Source organism: Rattus rattus, chromosome 6 (genome assembly GCF_011064425.1).
Source record: "Rattus rattus isolate New Zealand chromosome 6, Rrattus_CSIRO_v1, whole genome shotgun sequence".
NCBI lineage: Eukaryota > Metazoa > Chordata > Mammalia > Rodentia > Muridae > Rattus > Rattus rattus.
In genome coordinates this window covers 25513336-25535421 of record NC_046159.1, presented here as the reverse complement: position 1 = coordinate 25535421, position 22086 = coordinate 25513336, and the positions used below count along the sequence as shown (strand labels likewise).

Below are 22086 nucleotides of genomic sequence, written 5' to 3'. Positions count from 1 at the left end.
AAAATGGTTTTTCCTATTCAGTATTTATGCCCCTGCTGTTTCAACAGGACTTTCTTTCAAGTCCAGATCTTTTTTTTTTAAATTTATTTTTATTTATATGAGCACACAGCAGCTGTCTTCAGACACACCAGAAAAATGCATTGGATCTCATCACAGATGGTTGTGAGCCACCATGTGGGTGCTGGGAATTGAACTCAAGACCTCTGGAAGAGCAGTCAGTGCTCTTAACCACTGAGCCATCTCTCCAACCCCAAGTCCAGATCCTTTATTTTCTTTCTTTTTTAAAAAAATTTTTTATTAGATATATTTCTTTACTTACATTTCAAATGTTATTCCCCTTCCCGGTTTCCTGTCCATAAGCCCCCATTCCTTCCCCTCCCCCAACCCCATATGGGTGTTCCCCCTATACATCTCCCTTACTGCCCCCCAATATTCTCCTGCACTGGGGGTCCAACCTTGGCAGGACCAAGGGCTTCCCCTTCTACTGGTGCCCCAACAAGGCTGTTCTCTGCTACATATGCAGTTGGAGCCCTGGGTCAGTCCATGTACAGTCCAGAAAGGAGATCTTATTAGGTTTCTCCAAGGAATGGAAATGTCTTTATTTACTTATCGATCTAGGCATAGATAAAAGAGATTTATTTCATTTACATATGCTGAACTGGGGCTCAAACCCAGAACCTTGCACCTTGTAGGGTGATGCTGGACCATCAAGCCACACCCCCAACTCTGATGAGATTGATCAGAAAGATTGGTGCATGCTGTTATGGTGGCTAAAGTGCTAAGTTGGGCTGTAGACCAAGGAGAGTCCGTGGCGTCAGTTCTAATCCAAGTGCAAGAAAGCAGAGAAGCTCCCTTGCAACTTAAGCTTTGTACTCTGTTCCGTTCCTTAATTGGGCGAGCCCTTTCACGTGTAGGAAGGCATCTTACTCACCTGATGTTGATTTCATTCAGAAATGCTCTCCCAGATACACCCAGATGTTTGACACCCTGTAACCCAGTTAAAGTAGCACCACACACACACGCGAACACTCATGCACACAGGAATGGGAAAACCAAGTCCCTTTGTCTTTCAGGACTTATCCTCAGTAAAGGCACACGGGGTATCAGCAAGCGTCCCGGAATTGCTGAGGTCAAATCATTTTAAGAACAAGGACTTCAATATCGAAAAGAAGCACGTACTTCTTTTATTTTTTTAAATTACCATATTTACGAGGTCCTATGTGATTTTTTTCCCATTTTTTTATGTGTGTGGGTGTTTTGCCTGCGTGTGTCCGGGTACTGTGCGCATGTAGTGGAGCCCAGAGAAGAGCATCAGATCCCCTTGGACTTCCAGACAGCTGTGAGCCACCACCTGGGTGCTGGAGCCTGAGCCTGGGTCCTCTGGGAGAGCAGCCAGTGTCCCTAACCACTGAGCCATCTCTCCAGCCCCCGGTACACATTTCTTACTCTAAAGCTCCTGCCAGTCTACTCAGGCTGCCAAAGCAAAAGACAGAACCGGGCAGTGTAAAGGGCAGGATGTGTTTTCTTGGGCGGAAGGTCCAAGCTCAAGTGCAGGTAGGGTGAGATTCTCCTGCGGCCTGTCTCCTTCCTGTGCAGCTGGCTGCCTTGCTGGGTCCTCACGTGACCTGTGGGACTGCTTCCCGAGACTCTCTGCCTCTTTTTATTAGGATACCAGTCCTGTTGGAGTAGCCCCCCTCCCCCCCCAATAACATTTTTATCGATTCTCTGGGACTTTTACATCATGCACCCCAATCACACTCGCTTCTCAGTCCTTCCATGTCTGTCCCTCCATTCATATAACCCTCCCCCCAAAAAAAGTAAAATAAAAATAAGAAAAATAGAATAAAAAAAAAACCAAAACCCCAAGTCCAAATGTGTTATCTATACTCACTGGAGCATGGTCAAACTTTGAGTGGCCTGCCCCTTAAATAGAACATGTCCTTCCTCTCCCACATCCATGCCGGAAGCTATCAGTTGTAGAGAGCCACACTTGAGTATCCCTGTTACACCCTTTAAGAGTTCGTTCTCATTGGTGGCTACCTGTCCAGGCTGCTACTCTTTTTTTTTTTTTTTTTTTTTTTTCCGGAGCTGGGGATCGAACCCAGGGCCTTGTGCTTGCTAGGCAAGCGCTCTACCACTGAGCCAAATCCCCAACCCCCAGGCTGCTACTCTCTTGGTGATGGGTGATGGGTGCTGTCACGGAAGCCTTCCATGTCCTTCCCTGTCAGCCGTGTGTCGCAGTCATCAATGTCACAGCAAAGATAGCTTCCTTGCTCTCCACAGCCAGCAGGAGCATGGATCACCAGCCTCCACATGGTTTCTGGCCACAGCACAGACCAGGAACGCTGCTTCCATCTGTACGAGGGCCATGGACCCAGGCGTAGTGGGGCCGCAGCCCTAGGCGGCAGCAGCATGGGCCCAGACATCACCATGGCTCAGGTGACGGTGAAGTCCACCTGAGTCAATATGGCCCTTGGCTGCAGTTCAGCCCACCAGGCATTATTTTACGTGTTTGTTTTTGTTTTTCAGGACAGGGTTTCACTGTGTAGCCCTGGCTTTCCTGGTCACTCTGTAGACCAGGCTGGTCTTGAACTCACAGAGATCCACTTGCCTCTGCCTCCCAAGTGCTGGGATCAAAGGCACGCACCACCTTTGCCCAGCTATGTGTATGGATGTTTTACCTGCGTGTATGTCTCTGTTCGACATGTATGTGGTACCTGAGGAGGCCAGAAGAGGACTTCAAACCCTCTGCAGTTGGAGTTGCAGAGTGTTAGGAGCTGCTATGTGGGTGCTGGGAATTGAACTCTGGTCCCCTGCCTAAGTAACAAGTGGTCTTAAGAGTTAAGCCATAGGGTCTTCTCCTTATCTCCAAATACACCCTCCTGGGGATTAGGACTTCAGAAACTGGGGGTTGGAGGCAGATGCTAACAGTTCCATAAATGACAGCAAGCATTCCTTTTATTCCCTCTGGAACGGAAAGGTCTAGCACTTATAGTAGAGCCATGGCTCCATCCAATCCCATCGGGATGGGATATCCAAGGACATCGCCATTATAAGATGCGATTGAATGTCATCGCTGTGACAAGTATCATCAACTTTTTCCTGAGACATGGAGAGCCTGTTCATAATATATTTGATGACTTACAAAGAAGACGTGTAAAATGAACTTATTCAGGAGCATTGTCTGAGCCCTGGTGGGGCAGGGCAGTGAGCTGAACGACTTCTATAGGTATTGCAATTTTACAGGCATGTTAAAACACGAGAACACACAACCTGTAATCCAAGGCACATAAAATGGTCAGTAATAAACGAAGGGAAGAAGTAATAAAATAGGCCACAGGAGGATAAATAAATTGTGGAGCGTTTGCCATGCATTCGACACAATTTAACTGTGAGTCTCCATTTTTATTTTATTTTTTTATTTTTGGTTTTTCGAGACAGGGTTTCTCTGTGTAGCCCTGGCTGTCCTGGAACTCACTCTGCAGACCAGGTTGACCTTAGACTCCACAGAGATCTGCTTGCCTCTGCCTCCGGAGTGCTGGGATTAAAGGCGTGCTCCACAGTCATCCGACTGTCTCCATTTTTAGGCTATTACATTATAAGTTTATGACCTGCCTGGGTCCTTCCTCTCTGTGGGCACCGTGATGCTACCGGGAAGCTGCTGGCCCAGCACTTCTGTCCCTGGAACTCTTCATGGTGTGTTACAGCAATGGAGGTGGCTTATCTGGAGCCACTGGGATAGGCAGTTCCAGTGTGGAGGCTGTGTACCAGTCTGTTCAGTACTTTCTCACAGGCAAAGATAATTAAAACATGTATCCTGTCCTCAAGGCACTCATAGACAAATGCATGAATGGTGGGCCAACAGAATAAACTACCTAGGTAAGTTTTACTCCCCTGGTTTCTTAGCACCGAAGCGAAGGCGCGGCTTCACCTGTGTTTGGAAACAGACAGGCACATCTGGCCACAGCAGCTCCACTCGCATCTCGAAGAACTCTTGATTTCCCATGGTGACTTGTGTGGGTGGGCAGTTACTAGAGGAAAGAGGGAGAGAAGGAAGGCTGGGTGACATCTCTTAAGTCCGAAGTGGCCCCTTGGCAGGGAATTCCGTGTTGGAGTTCAGGTGTGAGAACCATCCAGCCCTGACCGACCACGGACCACTGGCGTGAAGACAAAGGGACTTGTGGGGCCAGTTAGTAATGTGGCAACTGAAGATGCTCTTAAGCCGGGCAGGGTGGCGCATGCTTTGGGAAGCAGAGACAGGTGGATCTCGGTGAGTTTGAGGCCAGCCTAGTTTACAAAGCAAGTTCCCTGACAGCCAGGACTACAGGCCAGGCAAGCCCTGTACCCCCACCCAACTAGATGGAGGGTGAGGGAATTCCCTTACTCTTCAATGTCATCTGTGGCCACAAAGAGGAGGTCCTAACAGGGCAGAGGCAGTGAGAACCCTGATATTCTGGAGGACATGCAAAGTGACACATTTGGGGATTAAGTAGGAAGGGCTCTTGTAGGAGTGAGTCAGGAGGAGAGATCTGAAAAACATGGAGAGGGAAATACTCTTGACAGTATTTAAAACAGCGCTGAATTCCTGAAGCCCGTATGGAGGGCTTGCTTCAGATGTATGCCATCTTATTGAATTCTCCAGTAACTAGGCAAGGGTAGAAGCTTGGGTCCTGACCCGGGGCTGGTCTGATCCTGCAGGCTCTCCTGGGCTGAGGTGACTCTGGCTAACAGACCAGTGTCTTCCCACCACACCAGCCAGTGCTGGCGGCAGGGCGACTGTGAACATTTGCGGGGAGAAACAAGCATTTGTTTTGGAGTATTTTTCCACTGCTTTCCAATGGCCTCGGGAGTGGATGCGGGGTTTGTACGCACACGTGTGTCGCGGTCACAGGACTGCTTCCCAGACTGCAAGGCGCAGGAGCTCAGCAGCGGCTCCAGGCTCAGAAGCAGCCGGGCTGGACTAGGGAGCCGCTGGTGGGAGGGGAAGTGCCATTGTGACCTACCCAGGTCCCTCCCCTCCGCGGGTACTGTGATGCTGCAGGGCAACTGCTGGCCCAGCATGTCTGTCTCAGGCCCCCTCCCTCACAGTGTGTCACAACCGCGGAGGCGGCCGTATCTGGAGCAGTTGGGGTGGGCAGGCCCAGCTGGGAGGCAAGCGGGCGAAGAGAGCGGCCACGATGGTGAGACTTCCCCGCCGGGGCTGGCCGGGGACGCGCGCAGGTGCCGGGGTGGAGAGCTGCGGGGCCACCGGGTAGCTGTGGGGGTAGCTGTGGAGTGGTTTTGGATCTACTGGGCTCCAAGTCTCCTGGAGGGGCTGTGGGTCACTTCAGGGTCAAAGGTCTTGTACCCAGGGGTGGGAGACATCTAGTTGTCAGGTACCTTATATTTTGTGGAGAATGCAGACAGCAGGGGCTATTCGACCCTTAAAGGGACCTAAGAGATCTGCGCTGGCTATTGAGAGGAGGGCGGACCTGGAGAGCCCGGTGGAGAGAATCTAGGGGACAGCCACTCGTGGGCCAGAGTGAGAAGAAATGGGATGCTGAGGGATTCTGGACAGGTGGTCTGGACTTGGGTGGCTGGGGGAGTAGATTGAGTCTCCAAATCGAATCAAAGATGACACGTTCCATACCGGGGTCATTCTCCACCCTCATCATCCGGCCATCGGCTATCCACTCGGGTTTGAGGGCAACTTCAATTCGATATGGGTGCTGTGGACCCAAGAAGCTTCTCATGGTGCCTGTCACCAGTGCTGGCTCTCCGGCCATCGGCTTGGGTTTGGGGTGCCCTCGATTCGAGCTGGGTCCAAACCAGCTTCCCAGGCGCCTGGCGCTGAGCAAGCTCCTCACCTTTCCCAGCTGTCAAAGTCAGAAAGACTTTGAGACTCAGAAGTTTCCCTCCCCGGAGACCAAGGGACTTTAAAATTTATTTCCTTTCCTGGTTTCGGGGCAGCAAATCTTCTTCACTGGTAGCTGTCTCCACAAGCGGCTGCAACCTTCATAGCGAGAGAGACCCTCTTGAGCACTAGGGCAGCTCCACAAAAGCCCCTGGGAAGCTCGCCGCTGCAGGACTAACGTTGGCCTCAATCAGCGCCCCCCCCGCCCCCCCCCCGACGCCAGGAAGCCCTAGTGTTTCGGCAGTGAAGTGGGACAGAAAGGTTAGGGTGGAGGGTAGGGCAGAATAAGAGTATCTCACAAACCAAGGTCAGGTTCTCTGAGCCACTTGCTCAGGTGTCAGTGACAGTCAGCCCAGAACCTTCCTTCTCTCCTCCCCACTCTTTTACTCCCTCCCCCTCCCCCTCCTCCCTCCTCTTCTCCCTTCCTCCTGCCTCCCTCCTCCTCCCTGGCTGTTCATTTGGGAGAGTGCCCAAGACTTTCTGGCGCTGGCTGGTTCTCCGGTTAGCCCGACCTCTAAGCCTATCCTATCACTCCCCAAACATGCTGCCAGACACACCTGGGAGCTTGAAGAATTTGGCAACGCAGGAGAGAGTGACCAGAGGAAACCACTTCTGTTCAGGTGCCTGGTGTGGGACCATAGAGGAGGGCAGAGCTGAAGTTCACATTCAGGCACTTGGCTCTACAGCTATCTGTGTCACTTCAGGAAGGTCATCAAGCGTCTCTGGACTGGCTTTTCACATCTACAAAACGAAGAGGGCTTACATCAGACTTCCAAGGCTCTACATAGATTTTTATTATTTTTAGGCTTTTTGTTATAGGGTGATATAAATATGTATTTAAATGTATATGAATTATATACCTGTGCACATATGTGAAGGGTAAATGAGTGTTACTCTTCTAGCTTTATCATCCAACTTCCCTTATCGCCGGGATCAATCATTAATTTTTTGTTTAAAGACAGGTACTCGTTATGTATCACTGTTGGGCTAGCACTCATGTTATAGATGAGGCTGGCCTCAAACTCACAGAGATCCTCCTGACTCAGCCTCCTATGTGCTGGGATTAAAGACATGCACGGTCACATCCAGGAAAAAGAATTCAAAGTTTTATTTACTGTGTGTTCATGTGCGTGGATGCGGGCGCGCGCGCGCGTGTGTGTGTGTGTGTGTGTGTGTGTGTGTGTGTGTGTGCAGGTGTGTGCTTGCACACAGGTCTTTGGGCATCGGTGTTCTCCTTACACTGTGGAATCTGATAACCAAACTCCAGTCACTAGGCTTGCTTGGCAAGTCCCTTCACCTGCTGAACCATCTCTTTGGTCTCACTATTATTAGACTTGCTTTGTTTATTGGCCACACGCCGTGGAGCTCATATTTAGCACCTACAGTACCTAGTGCATAGCTCTTGCTTTAAAGGTTCCAAAGTGCTCTATCACGTCTACACTTGAGCTCTGCTCTGACTCTCAGAGTAGAGCCTGGACGATGCCTGGAGAAGGGGACAGAAATTGTATGTAATTCAGCCCGTTGGCGAATGCTATAGAGGAATGACAAAACAGAACAGCAAGGCTTAAAAGGGTTTTGAAAATGGTCAACTACCTTGAAAGGAGCCCTACTTTGTATCATGAAGTCCTGAGCTTTGTGTACTGACAACAGTCTCTGTATGCCCAGCACCTTCTTGATGGACAACATTTCCCAGTGGCTGGAAATGTTGATGGGGCCATTCCCATAAACTCTTAGTGATTCTTTCTTTCCTTCCCTCCCTCTTTATCTTTTACTTTGACATGGGCCTTATTCCATTGCCCAGGCGTCCCTTAAACTTGTGTTTTCTAACCCCTCAGCTTCCTGAGCAGATGGGAGACTCAATCTCTTTCTTCTTTTCTTTTTACAGTGGGGCTGGGGCTGGGGGTGCAGTCCTGGGGCCCAACCTTGCACACTTGGCAACTGCCATACCTTTGAGCCACATCCTCAGACCCTGTCTCTTTCCTGAAAGACTAGAACGATCAGTTTGTAAACCTCGATCTCAAGAATTCTGCCCTTCCAGGTGTCTTCACTTCCTACAGTGGGGTCAAGTTTCAGGCAGCCAGCGTGGCCTCCGAGTCCCTTCTTATGCAGGTCAGGGAGGCCTCCTTGGGAATTGAGCGGAATCAGTTTTGTCATTTCTGGTTTTTGTCGGGTAGGAGACATGTCCCCACACATAATTTCAGGGAGGTCACTCTCCAGTCAGGAGGCAGGTGGCCACACTTCTTGAGATTTCTGGCTTTCTTCCCAAATCATATGGAATGCATGTCACTCTATCCGCCGATGCCTTTGCGTGGTTCCACACCGGATACTCAAATTACACGCCTGGAGGGTTTTGACTCTTCAAAGCAAAGCCTCCCTTAACCTTCAGATCAGCAGGACAATCCCACACCCCAAGCATCCCATCTGCTATCTGCATTCTTCCAGCAAGCAGCTGATGGTGCTTAGTTTGGGGGGAAAGTATGAAGGTTCCTGGCCAGGTACCCTAAGCCGAATCCATGCCAATGGAGCAGGAACCAGAGAGTTTATAAAGATCACGTGGAGATGGGGACACCTTTAGCATGACCTTTGAATGAAATACCTTCACGCCAGTCCTTTAGCTTTGAGGAACACTGGCTGCTTCAGATGGAAGTTGACATCAAATGGTGACAGATATCACATACACTTGCAAACATTGGCAGCTAGAGGGGAGAGCAGTGTGTCTAGGGACAGGGCTAGAGTCATTGGCTTGCCTTGCATCACCCAGCTGTACCATGTGACTTTGCTGTGCTGAATACATAGATGGCTGTTGTGGCCCAGAGCACTGTGGGGGTTACAGCCATTGCTCCTTTCCTAGGTTTCTCTCCACTGGATACTTGGGGACCTGCTCCTGAGTGATGGGTCCTTGGCGACTGTGGTGTGGATGAAGTGTCTTGATAGGAATCAGCTGGGGGAGGGGTGCGGGCGTTAATGCTATTTTCAAGTGTTTGCTGACCGTCCTTGGTGAAGGGGCTCCCGGGCGCCCTTGCAAAGGATGAAAGTTAATAACTTTGAGGAAGAAATGGCTGGGAGCCAGGTCAGAGATAGGGAGAATGGGAGGATGTGGTATCGTTTGAGGAAGGAAGTGGACCAACTGTTCACTTTTTCTTGGGTTACTTGGGGAGCTGACCATGATGTGGCCTCTGTAGTTGGCATTTCCTCTGTCTCCTGAAGGAGCATGAAAAAGTGCAGTAGATAGTGTGTGTGTCCCACAGAAACCTGACCTTGCCTGTCCTGTCTCACGCCAGCCAGCGGGAGCCCAAGGGCCTTGGATAACCACAGGGTCCCTTGCGCCAGAATCTGCATCCCAAGCACCCCCACCTCTCAGCACTTGCCTCTCATCAGCACTCTTGCTGCCTGTATCACTCGCGCCCCTCTCCTGAGCTGCCTTCTCCCGCAGTTGCTCATTTAGATCAGCCCTGCTCTGGCTGTTCTAGCTCTTCTCTCTCGTCAGGGATCCCAAACACACACTAATTGAAGGGTCCGGGCAGAGAGTACTCCATCTTCGATGAGTCATGTTTGTTCTTTCTTTAATTATCCCCCTGGAACACCATGGCTCTACTTGCCAGCTTTGTGACCGAGGTCCTATGTGATTTTTTTCCCCTCTAGCCCAACATTAGAATTAGCACAGCATTATTTCTAATGCCGTTTGAAGAGGCTTCCTGAGAGGGCCCGCATGACACCTGAGCACAGGTGGCCAAGAAACACTGAACCTGTGTCAGTCCTTCACTCGCGTCCCGATGCTGGGCTGTGTCACTAACTTTCCGAGAGAAATATTCCGCTCTTGATTTTTGTGAAACCTTGAACTGACTTTTTTTTTTTTTCAACACAGGGTTTCTCTGTGTAGCCCTTGGCTGTCCTGGAACTCACCCTGTAGACCAGGCTGGTTTTGAACTCAGAGATCTGAGCAGGTACCTCTGCCTCCAGAGTGCTGGGATCAAAGGCCGACTCAGACCAGGGTCTTCAACAGGGTCGGAATTGCTCTACCTCTGAGCTGTGCCACTGGCCTTGAAATGATGTTGGAAGATTCAAAGCATTCTTCCCCTGAGGAGAACGTGTAGCTTATTTTAGTCTTCTGGGAACAGAGCAAAAGGGACTGATAATACTAAAACGAGGGAATATGTTAAACAGGATCCACACGAGGGTTTCTTGTAGTAGACTCTGAAAGGCTGTGGAGTTCTAGAATATTGTCTGTGACAGATCTACTTTCTACGGAGGATGGGCACAGGGGACACAGCTGTCCCACCAGCTCTGCCCTTCATGAGCTCACGCTCCATATAAACTGGCAGTTGTGGGGCATGTCCTAAATACTCTTGTTCATATTCCTAATTGTACATGCCCTAGGCCTGTCTAAATTCACCAGGAGTCTAGTCCTTCAGCGGGCCAAGCCGGCCGTTGTGGTTTCTTTCTTTAACCGCCATGAACTGCATCAATGTGTTCTTAGGCTCTGCCTTCTCTCTCTTATGTTAAACGTGCTGGAAACCCACAGAGCTCTCACTCCGCTCATCTCTGCTTATGGTCAAGCACTGTGCTTGGACAGTTGCTTGCCCATGGTGTTTTAGTCTCCTACAGCAGGAAGAGAGCGACACCTGAAGAAACAACCATCGTGGCTGAGCGCTGTGTGATAAACCAAGAGACAATTAGGAGCTAACCCAGCAGGGACCCCAGGGCTGGTCTGTGGTTATCCTTACTTCCTGCCAGTAGGGAGTGGCCTGTGGCTGGAATGTTGAGAACCCAATAGGTGCCAGCACACTGCCATTTAGAGTCGTCTTGCACACCACAGTGCTCATCATGCTGGGCTGAACCTTCCAGGTGTTCTGGTATATCAGGTTAGTGAGGCCGCCCCCTGGATCGTGAGTTCAGGGCTTCCGGGGCCTTCTCTTCAAGGGACCCAGAAGAACGGAGCTCCAGAGGCACCGATTCAAAATAGAATCGGGAGGAGGGGACCGGGAGCTTTGGCTACCAACGGGGAACCTGAGATAGGAGTCTGGAGCAACATGAGACTGAAATACGCCTGCTGACCTAGCTTACCTTTGCGCCCATCTTATCCCGAGGAACAGTCTCCTGGTAGCAGCAGAGGAAGATGACTCATTTTTAAAGAGATTGGTCTCTGATTCTCCCCAGTGTTTCTGTACTCGCCGTTTCCTATTTGGAATTTGGCATGGTGAGCTTTGTGCTGACGTCTACTACTGGGCTCGTACTGAGGAAGATGCAGCCGCACCCCAAGGCTCTGGAAATCGAGAGTAAGAGTGAGGCGGAGGTTGTAGGGTGCAAAAGACGGAGAGCACTCAGGCTGGACTCACACACCCCGGGTTCTGGGCCAGGCTTTTTTTTTTGCTGCGCTGTTGTGAATCTTCAGGCTAACCTTTGTGTCTCTGCGCCTCTGTTTTATCTCCCAGCAGTGGAGAAGGGGTCATTAGGTGATCCATGGGGCCCGGCCACCTCTATGCTGAGTGTTCTACACTTACATCTCATCCTCCGCATAGCAGACAGGCGACCTTTCAGGGGTGTGAAGACTGACCTCCCACGGGTGTCATGCTGGTCTCCCGTGCTCATCTGTAGAGCTTCGAATGGGAAGAGGGGTGGCTGGGCAGACAGTGTAAAGAAGGCCACTCATCGCTTGTGCCAGCATCTGCTGGGGCAACAAGCCCTGAGGTTACGTACTTAGGATGTGAGGGGTTGATGTTGGTTTGGTTTTAAGAGGTTTCAGTGTGTGCTTGGTTGTCCCTGGTGGTCCTTGACCTGAGGTAGAGACATACAATAGACGCAAGTGATAAACCACATACTTGATGGCTAAGGAGTGAAAGAGGAGCCGAGGGAGAGGCTGGGGCTCCATAGTCCCATGAGAGCATGCCCCCGGGAACCCAATCACACACGGCTGGCCTCCACCCCTTAGCCTCCCCTACTTCTTAATAGCGCCAGAGGCTGTGGGTCAGGCCTTTAACAGGGGGCACCTATGGAAGACATTCCAGATCCAAACGAACTATAGGACCCCCTCATGAGCCAAGTATCCCATGGAGCCCTGAGGATGTTCATAGACCGCAGTTTCCAAGAAACTTCCTGTAAGTTGTAATTTCACTCACATCTGAACTCTACCCTTTGCCCAGCACAAACCCTTGCCCCACTTTAGTCTGAGCTTCTGGTGCCTCGGGGGTGGCTGCATCGAGTGCACAGCACGTAAAATTCCAAACAGGAAACAGAGACCGATCAAGCCCAGGAGCGTGTGTGCGGTGGGCAAGCTCTCTTTCTACAACGTTGAAACTTTCGCTTGCTCTCACAGGGTGGGCGCTTAGTAAATGCCGGCTGGACGAGCGGCTGTGTGAAGCGGAAAGAACCAGGCTGAGTGGTTTGGACCCTGGATGGAGTCTGTGCTCTGACGTCCATTCCTCACCTAGATTTACTTTAATTTCCTCATTTTTTTTTTTTTACTATGAAAGAATGTAAACCTCCCGAGAAGTAGATGAGTATAATGCCAGCCATGTTTCCTGCTCAGGTGTGACAGTGATTATCTTAGGCTACAGTCACCCATCACCTGTGCTTGCGAGTGTTTTAAAATAGCAGGGAGTGCAGGACGGAACATGGAAGGTCTCAAATACTGTTAAAAAAAAAAAAGTATTTTAAAGAACCGATATCATGATATCTTGTTGCTAGGTGTTTCAGATGTAATTCTAGACACAAGTAACATTTTCATACTTAACCTCATATTTATTTTACTCAGTGACTAAAATGAGTGAATTTCTCTATTTTGATTTGTTCAAGTCAGAATTCAAAGTCTGCATGGTCCGTGTAGCTGTTTGCTTCTTACGTGGTTTTGGTGTGGCAGTCCTTGCTGCCACTCTTATTTCTCAAAGATAGTGAGGTTTAGAGGTGGATGCTCTCCTGGTGTGCCAGGGGTGGGGCAGAGAGGGAGGGAGAGGGGGAGGGGAAGAAAGAGGGAGGGCAAGAGGGAAAAGGGAGGGGGGGGAGAGGGGGGGGAAGGGGGAAGCGGGAAGGGAAAAGGAGGGGGAAGGGGAGGGGGAGGGGGAGGGGGAGAAGAGAGGGGAAGAGGGAGGGGGAGAGGGGGAGAAGGGAGGGGAGGGGGGGGGGAAAAAGGGAGGGAGAGAGTGGGGAGGGGGGAAAAGGGGTAGAGAGATAAGAGAGGAGAGAGAAAAGAGAGAGCCAGAGAGAGAACAGCAACAGGGCAGTGTTACTCCTTCATTCTGCCTGTAGGTGTCTAGTGGGCGCTACACTGTTAAGCAGAGAGCATTCTGGGATGTTGCTCCATGGTGGGGCAAAAAGGACAGCTTGAGTGGGAACAAATGAGTTTTTCTCAGAATGTCTTCTTTTTGGTTTTTACTCAAGAATAGAGGGAGAGAGGAGGGAAGGGGCTGAGAGAGGGGGGGCACTCTGTAAAGATATTTATTCATTAATAAAAGATTGAGGGTGTCAAAGTGACCAGAAACACTGCATCGGATGTTGTTGGTTGCAGCCCACTTCTATCCTTGGCTCTTCTTCTGGTGATTTATTTTTATTTTTGTTTTCCTGCAAAAGCCCTCTGTCTTCCCTGGAAAGGTCTAGAATGTTCCAGAAGGAAAGTCAGCTGACTGGAAACCAGGCAACACCCTCAATAAACTGTGGGGGTGGTTGGCATACGATGGTGACAGGAAGGGACAAAGCTCAGAAAGCTGAGGATTGGGGTCACTGATGATACTGTAATGTGGAGGAGGAGAAGGAGGAGGGGAAGGAGGAGGAGGAGGGGGAGGAAGAGGAGGAGGAGGAGGAAGAGGAGAAGAAGAGGAGGAAGAGGAGGAGGAAGAGGAGGAGGAGGAGAGGAGGAGGAGGAGGAGGAGGAGGAGGAGGAGGAGGAGGAGGAGAGGAGGAGGAAGAGAGGAAGAGAGGAGGAGGAGGAAGAGGAGGAGGAAGAAGAGGAAGAGGAGGAGGAAGAGGAGGAGGAGGAGGAGGAAGAGGAGGAGGAAGAAGAGGAGGAGGAGGAGGAAGAGGAGGAGGAAGAGGAGGAAGAGGAGGAGGAGGAGGAAGAAGAGGAGGAGGAAGAGGAGGAGGTAGAAGATGAAGATGGGGGAAATCCTAGATCAGGCTCTGTGTGGGCCTGCCCATTGCTCCCACAGCGTTGGTATCTTCCTGAGAGGCCGCAGGTTCTTGCTGTGTGTGGCGTAGCTTTGTGTCAATCACAACATGCTCACCGTGCTTGGTTGGTATGGGATGTGGCTTCCTTAGTCCTGAGTAGAGTCCTCTGGTGGAAACAGCAAACAGCTCTGCAGCCAAGGGAGAAGGAATGGGAGCCTGCGAGCTCACACTCTGCCTGCTCACACCATAACGGCGACTATGGTAAAGCCAATGGCAATCACGGCTGAATGGTTGTTTTCAGATGAGGAGAGGTAGAGCGACTCAGCCAAGTGCATATAACACAGTGAATAAGTTGAGATGGCGAGCTGTGACCCCTGAGGGTTACAGTGCCTTGGTGGGCCTTGAGAAGTACTGTTGGGCTGTATGTAGGCTGCAGCACTGTGCTCCATGCTGGTGGCTTTGAACGCCCGCACACTTCCTGGGGCAAGGGCCAGCAGAGGGAGACTAGGGACTCAGCTGCAGAACCCAACCAGGAAGCAACAGGTCCTGAAATCCCTGGCTCTTGGAGACAGCGAGGGCATCTGCTCTGCCCCTGTGTTCAGAGAGGTTTCTAAGTTCCCAGGAGTTGGAACTTTGATGTGGACACTGCTTGTTTCCATGACTAGCCTTGCTCTCCGGAGGCTCAGCCTCCTGGCTTGGGTTACCCGGAGCTGGAAAGGGCCGCATCAGGTCATGGATAAGAATAGAAACCTACAGACAGGCACATGCTTCCCTGCTGGGTTCTGGCAGGTACCATAGTACACAGTCACCACCATGTTGGCCACTGCTTCCCCACAGGCTGGGAATGGGTGAAGGGCAAGTCTATTTCCTCAGGAAATCTTGGAAGGAAACTGAACACACACACACACACACACACACACACACACACACACACACACACATCACCTTATTTTTAGGTGATAAGACTAGGATGGATTAGACAGCTGAGGCTTCAAATCAGAGAAATAGAGATAGAAGGACACTCAAGAGGTGAGTTTTACTTGCCGCTTGGTCTGTCCTAAGCAGTAATGAAGTAGTGAATGGTGGCTGTGAAAATGTTTCTAATTTCTCAGCATGCAGGAAGAGCCTAACTTGACCTTGATGACACTTGACACCGACTGTGCGTAGGATGGCTGCCCTGTGATAGTCTGAGGCTCTGTGTGCACACCCACGAGTGTGCTGTCTCGGAAGGTTAAAGTTAGTTCTTTTTCTTCCTCAGTACCAGGTGTGAGGGACTAGCCTTGGAGAGCAAGCTACAGAGCAGCCAAGACAACGAAACAACTGACTCCTTTTTGTCTTGTGCGAGACGTAGCAGTGCCAGGCACCTCGAACCCCAGACACATGCTGTTCGTGGGGTGATGTGCCCTGATGAGGGGTTGAGCACCCTGTGCATTGAATGCGAGGACGGGATAGGCCTCAGTCGGTGGCTGGGATCTTGGATCTCTGATCTTGATGTGCTCTGTTTCCACAGAGGGAATGCATATCAGTCCATGTGGGTCAAGCCGGAGTTCAGATTGGCAATGCCTGCTGGGAGCTCTTCTGCTTGGAGCACGGTATCCAGGCGGATGGGACCTTTGGCACTCAGGCCAGCAAGATCAATGACGACGACTCCTTCACCACATTTTTCAGTGAGACTGGCAATGGAAAACATGTGCCCCGGGCTGTCATGGTGGACCTGGAGCCTACAGTAGTAGGTGAGAACTGGTCGAGAGCTCTCTGCTGGGAACAGCAAAGTGCAGGGCCCTTGGCTTTTGAGAGCGAGATGAGATGAAAGGTCTGAGTGAGCCAACTCATCCTCCACGTGACCTCTCTTAGCTCCCTGGGGAGCTAGTCTTAGGGATTGAAAGTGTCGACATTGTTACTGATAGCAGGGCTTTCGAAACATAAACAGTTTTAGAAACAATTAGAAACCTCACAAACAGCCCGTTTCCTAAAGTATAGGTTTCTGATTCTGTGAGCTGCCTGCCATCTGGCCTCATGGGTACAGAGTAATCCTGCAACACTTTACGGTCACAGAAAAACACAGGGATGGATTCCAGCTTAATCAGGACAGGGTTCCCCTTGCCCTCTGGAGGATCCAGATGCAGGTAGAGGGAAGGGAGAAGAGAATGGCTTTGGTGTTTGAAAAGTGGGATCTCCTCCTCCACCCTTGGCGGCTCAGGGCCCCAGGGGTGGCTAAACTCTTATTACCCAGGATCCCTCAGTCGCTTACAGACTCGTTCTAGGGTGGGCTGGCCTCACTCCAGGGGTGTCTCAGATGAGAGGGATAGAATGTCTCTCCTGGAAACCCTGATCTGAGGGTCCTGTCTCTTGACAGACGAGGTACGGGCAGGGACCTACCGCCAACTCTTCCACCCTGAGCAGCTGATCACAGGGAAGGAGGATGCAGCTAACAATTACGCCCGCGGACACTATACGGTGGGCAAGGAGAGCATCGATCTGGTGCTGGACCGGATCCGTAAACTGGTAAGCTCAGCGGGGCAGGGCAGAGCAAGTCTGGTGAGGCACGGTCTCAGGTGAGAAGATAGAGCAAGACATCATCATCTGCATCTGGCTGAGGTCATATAGTTCCTAGAGCTCATCTGTCCTAGAGGTTCTTTCTTTCTTTCTTTCTTTCTTTCTTTCTTTCTTTCTTTCTTTCTTTCTTTCTTTCCTTCTTTCTTTCTTTCCTTCTTTCTTTCTTTCTTTCCTTCTTTCTTCCTTTCTTTCCTTTTTCTTTTTTTTTTTTCTTTTCTTTTTTTTTTTTGGTGCTGAGGTTCAAATCCAGGGTCCCATCACGTCAGGCACATGCTGTACTGCTGGCTGTTCCCCTAGCCTCAGAAGGAACATTCACAGGGACAGTATACCTCCCAGGCCTGGGTATCCTAACCTGCCTATAGCCCTTTAGCCGAGGAAGATTTCAGCCATAGGTGAGGTTGAAGTTAGGAACATAGGTTAGTAAAGCTTTAGTTTGAAAGAAGTGAGGAAGAGATTTGAGTCCTTGTATTTGAGTACATATATATGCATTACATACCTTCCAATTACATACCCTCGTTTACTCTCTAACGCAGGGGAGATATTTCCTTTGTAATTGATGGATTCAGGAGTTGAGGGCCAGGGCAGCTTGGTGCCTTAACTTGGATCACATGTTAGAGAGTATGGAGTTAGGATCTGAATAGGTTGGCTTGACTGCAAAGCTGCGCTGTGGGTTACATCGCTGGGTCTTCTTAAGTTCTCATTTCCGTATGCTGGGGGAAACAAATGACAGGCCTGTGGTGCCCAAAAGTTTAGAACCACTGGATTGAGTGATCATAGCTCACAGCCTCTGGGGAAAATTCAGTGAGTCTATGGGTCCTCTTAGTTTTTCCTGGAGTCAACACTGAGCGCTTACTACACGTCAGGTGCTTGCCGGGAATATGGTGCGATCTCATTCACCATCACAGAACCTTCCAAGATGAGGATGTAGTTAAGGAGGACTGGGCCTTTAGGAAGGTTAATAGGGGCTGAATTGTTTACAAGTTGGGAATTCATAGATGTATTGGTTGGCTTGGTGTGGTCATGATGTACACAAAAGCCACAGCATCACGATATACCCCACAAATACACATGGCTATGGTTTGTCAACCTGAAAACACTTTTAAAAAAATTGAAAAATCTTAATAGAAAAAAAAAACAAAAAACAAAACCACAGCTCCATTTACATTTCAAAGACCTGTACCCTGAGCCCTTTCCAAGGTTGAGTTGTGCAGGAAGGACATCCACAGCCATAAAATCCTATGACAAGGATAGGGTATCTGGCAAGGTTTGAGTTCTCAGAAGGCAAGGTCACTGCCATGGCAACTCTGAGACTTCCTACTCCTGGTTTAGTGAGCTCAGAGGCCAAGCCTTGTGTACACACACGTGTGTGGTTTGACAGTTTGGGCATTAACCACTTCTCCCAAGATCAAAACAACCTTTTTTGTGTGTTTTAGTCCCTATAGGCTATTGCGATTTCTCTGACATAAAAATACGGAGGATGGGATAATGGTAGGCAGGGGGAGTTTGTCTGGATATTTCTTTAATTGGTGTGTGTGTGTTTATGTGTCTGTGTGTGTGTATGTCTGTGTGTGTCTGTGTGTGTATGTCTCTCTCTGTGTGTGTGTGTCTCTCTGTGTGTGTGTCTCTGTGTCTGTGTGTGTGTCTCTCTGTGTGTGTGTGTGTCTGTGTGGTCTGTATGTGTCTTGTTTGTGTGTGTCTGTGTGTCTGTGTTTATGTCTCTCTGTCTCTCTCTGTCTGTCTCTCTCTCTGTCTCTGTCTCTCTGTCTCTCTCTGTCTCTCTGTCTCTCTCTCTCCCCATGTGTGTGTGTCTGTGTGTGTGTGTCTGTGTCTGTGTGTGTCTGTGTGTGTCTGTGTGTCCGTGCCTAGGACTCTTCCTAATTTCTCCTTGTTTCTGGCTCTCTCCAGACTGATGCCTGCTCCGGCTTGCAGGGCTTCCTGATCTTCCACAGTTTTGGTGGGGGGACAGGCTCTGGCTTCACTTCTTTGCTGATGGAACGCCTTTCTCTTGATTATGGCAAGAAGTCCAAGCTAGAATTTGCCATCTACCCAGCCCCACAGGTCTCCACAGCAGTGGTGGAGCCCTATAACTCCATCCTGACCACCCACACCACCCTGGAACACTCTGATTGTGCTTTCATGGTGGACAATGAAGCCATCTACGACATCTGCCGCAGGAACCTGGATATTGAGCGCCCCACCTATACCAACCTCAACCGCCTCATCAGCCAGATTGTCTCCTCCATCACGGCCTCTCTCCGCTTTGATGGAGCCCTCAACGTGGACCTCACAGAGTTCCAGACCAACCTGGTACCCTACCCCCGAATCCACTTCCCGCTGGTCACTTACGCACCCATCGTCTCTGCCGAGAAAGCCTACCATGAGCAGCTGTCTGTGGCAGAGATAACCAGCTCTTGCTTTGAGCCCAACAGCCAGATGGTGAAGTGTGACCCACGTCACGGCAAATACATGGCCTGCTGTATGCTCTACCGCGGTGATGTGGTACCCAAGGATGTGAATGTCGCCATTGCTGCCATCAAGACCAAGAGAACTATTCAGTTTGTTGACTGGTGTCCCACAGGCTTCAAGGTGAGAACTGATGACTTGGGTTGGGAGAGTGCTTGGCGATACAGAGGGGATTGGGGAGAATGAATCTTGGGAGCTTCTGGTCTTTTATGATAACGCGGGAAGATGACTTAAAGCAAATCCGACAGTGATTTCATTCAGCGTTGAGATGTTCAGCTGTTGAAGGATGGTTTGCTTAAGCCACTTTAGAAGGGGTAGAGTTTAAGGCTCTTTACGATTAGTTGACCATCCTTGAGTTTTTTGTTTTTGTTTATTTTTTAGACTGAGGGACCTGAATCACAAGGTCTTGAGGACTTGCAATTCATTTTAATTTGCCTAAAAGAAAGTTCAATGGGTATTCTACACTTCTAGGTACATTTTAATTTTAGAGCCTACCACATGATTCAAATTGCTGGAGAGGCACAATCCTTTCTTCTAACAGAAGATGTATATTCCCAATATATGATAAAAGTTAACTATTTGCCTCGTACGACTTATTCTGCCTAGAGTGACATGAAGAGAGTTTCTAGTCTTAATGTGACTGAGCCCTGTTAGCCATGAAGCCCTGCCTTTCTCCTCTATTAGCTGTGCTCCTGCAAAGCAAGGGGACACAGTTTTCCCGCTCACCACTCCTTGTGACGCACACTGTCTTTTCCTTCCTAGACACTGCCTGTGGTAATGGGTCAGTTTGGCCATCCTGGCCAAAGCAGCTAAGGTCGTCTAAGCACTGGGCTTCTTTTTTTAGAAAATTGAAATAACAATATAAGCTGATAAGGAAGAAGAACAACTGATAGAAAAGTGGGGAGGTGGGGTGATGGACACAGAGGAGATGGCCCCCTATCTTAAGCTTGCTCTGAGGTCCCGTATGGAAAGATGAGTCAGGTGGCAGTTGCTTTTCAGGGTGGCCCCAGCCAGCAGGATCCATTCTGCTAATCCTCTCCTGTTGTCATTCTCCCAACTCAACTCAGGTCTACGATGTCACTGATGTCACAATGGATGGGAAGGGAGCTCTACACTGGCCAGAGCCACACCAGCTACAGGCATGGTGTGGCAAACCATATCTCTTTCACATCCATGACCTGCTGTTTGTTTAGCAGTGGTGTCCCTTACAGTCAGCAGTATCTGGAAACACGGTTTTAAAACAGTGAATCTAAGAGGCTGGCAATTTATTGGCCTGGGTTATGTTAGTTTAGGGCAATGCCATGGTTCTTAGTAGTTTTCTATAATTCTTTTTTTTTTCTTTTTTCTTTTTTTTCGGAGCTGGGGACCGAACCCAGGGCCTTGCGCTTGCTAGGCAAGCACTCTACCACTGAGCTAAATCCCCAACCCCGTTTTCTATAATTCTTGGTCTGCTTTGGTTTGGGGCTTTTGTGGGGAGATTTCTAGGGTGGGAGCCCCATGGGAGAAGCCTCCCTCTCCATCCCTCAATGTGCTAGCAGATCTTGGAAGGTTGTCTATGACCTCTGACTTCTGTGGTCGGTGTTTCTGCTTTTTTTCTAAGAACACTGTTTACTAGAGACCGGGCCTTTCAAGCAGTAGCAGCACCCCCAACGACCTCTTTAATTTATTGCTCTGGATTCTTCCTGTGACCTCATAAATAGCTCTTCACCCTGACAGAGAAACTTCCCTAAAATTATTGAAAAAGACTAAGGGGCGTCAGATAAACATCTAGCAAACAATAAGCTTGATGATAATAATTCAAGTTCTAGAAACTGATCTGCCTTTAACAGGCAAGGCATTTCCTGCCCCCCTCCCTGCCCTGAGATAAACATTTGAAACGCCCCCTTTCACATTGCAGCTTCATTTGAACATCTGCCGACTTGATAACTTCCACTAACATTTCCTCTTTTTAGCAGCCTGTCCTTTATTTCTCCTCCAGCCTTTAGTTTCTAAGCCCTTGCGATCCTCCTGCTTCAGATCCATGGCCCGGACATGACAGACACACACACCACTGTGCCCCTTCCCCTTTGCTTTGATTCCCCCCCCACCAGCATACATCCTTTAGATCCTCCCATGTCCCCAACTTTTCTGTCTATTCTCCTGCTCCATTCGGCAGCCCCATGCCCAGGTCTTACCAACATAGCTTGTCCTGATGTCCTGACGTTGTCTTTGGCGGAATCGTGTGTCATTCTGTGGCCTGTCTCTTTTCTCTGTTCCCCAGGTGGGCATTAACTACCAGCCACCTACTGTCGTGCCAGGAGGGGACCTGGCCAAAGTCCAGCGAGCTGTATGCATGCTGAGCAACACCACAGCAATCGCAGAGGCCTGGGCCCGCCTTGACCATAAGTTCGACCTCATGTATGCCAAACGGGCCTTTGTACATTGGTATGTTGGAGAGGGAATGGAAGAAGGAGAATTTTCTGAGGCCAGGGAGGACCTGGCTGCTCTGGAGAAGGATTATGAAGAAGTGGGGACTGATTCGTTTGAAGAAGAGAATGAGGGGGAGGAATTTTAAATATACACTTGCCCCATGACTATGTCTCTTTGTTGTGTTGGTTCCCCTCAAAGCATGCTGGGATCCTTTCCTAACACTGTACTTAGACACACGGCTGCAGATGTACCCGCTCTCTCCTGTTTTCTCTTCTTAGGATGCCGTGCTCACTCTACTGTGGGGAAAAGGAAACCACAGAAAGAGAAAGTGACAGGCTGGCCTCTCAGCCCTGGCCTGGTTCCTGTCCTACATAGAAGGGCCCCTGACTCCAGCAACCAGGCAATGTGACCAGCCACATGGGTACTGAACATACAGGGAACTCTCCCTGGAATGGAATAGCTTCATTACTGAAGAATGAAAGTGAGCAGGTCACAAACACAGGGTTGGGAATCTTAATTCTAGGTTAAGCTGGGTCGCCCCAAGGCAGAGCTGGCTGGGAGCACACCAGCAAAAGCTCGGTCTGGGATGGTGTTGTAGAGAGAGGGAAGGGATGCTTGTGGGATGGATCCGTAGCACAGCCCTGACCTTGTCCGGATGGATCACATCT

The 22086-nt window shown here is 49.9% G+C and overlaps 1 protein-coding gene across 1 annotated transcript; it reads left to right on the top strand.

The window, feature by feature from the left end:
* Window positions 1–4920: 4920 nt before the first annotated feature.
* Window positions 4921–21582, top strand: Tuba8 (tubulin alpha 8). Its single transcript, XM_032905755.1, has 6 exons — window positions 4921–5180; window positions 15501–15723; window positions 15867–15875; window positions 16329–16495; window positions 18452–19132; window positions 21270–21582. Exons 1-6 carry the CDS (start codon window positions 5178–5180, stop codon window positions 21561–21563), a joined length of 1377 nt encoding a protein of 458 aa, XP_032761646.1. The 5' UTR covers window positions 4921–5177; the 3' UTR covers window positions 21564–21582.
* Window positions 21583–22086: the final 504 nt, after the last annotated feature.

What these genes read in the sequence shown, in the direction of transcription:
- Tuba8 (XM_032905755.1), top strand. An exon ending in TGGACCGGATCCGTAAACTG is followed by an intron (nt 16,496 to 18,451) that starts GTAAGCTCAGCG and finishes GGCTCTCTCCAG; the next exon opens with ACTGATGCCTGCTCCGGCTT. An exon ending in GGTGTCCCACAGGCTTCAAG is followed by an intron (nt 19,133 to 21,269) that starts GTGAGAACTGAT and finishes TCTGTTCCCCAG; the next exon opens with GTGGGCATTAACTACCAGCC.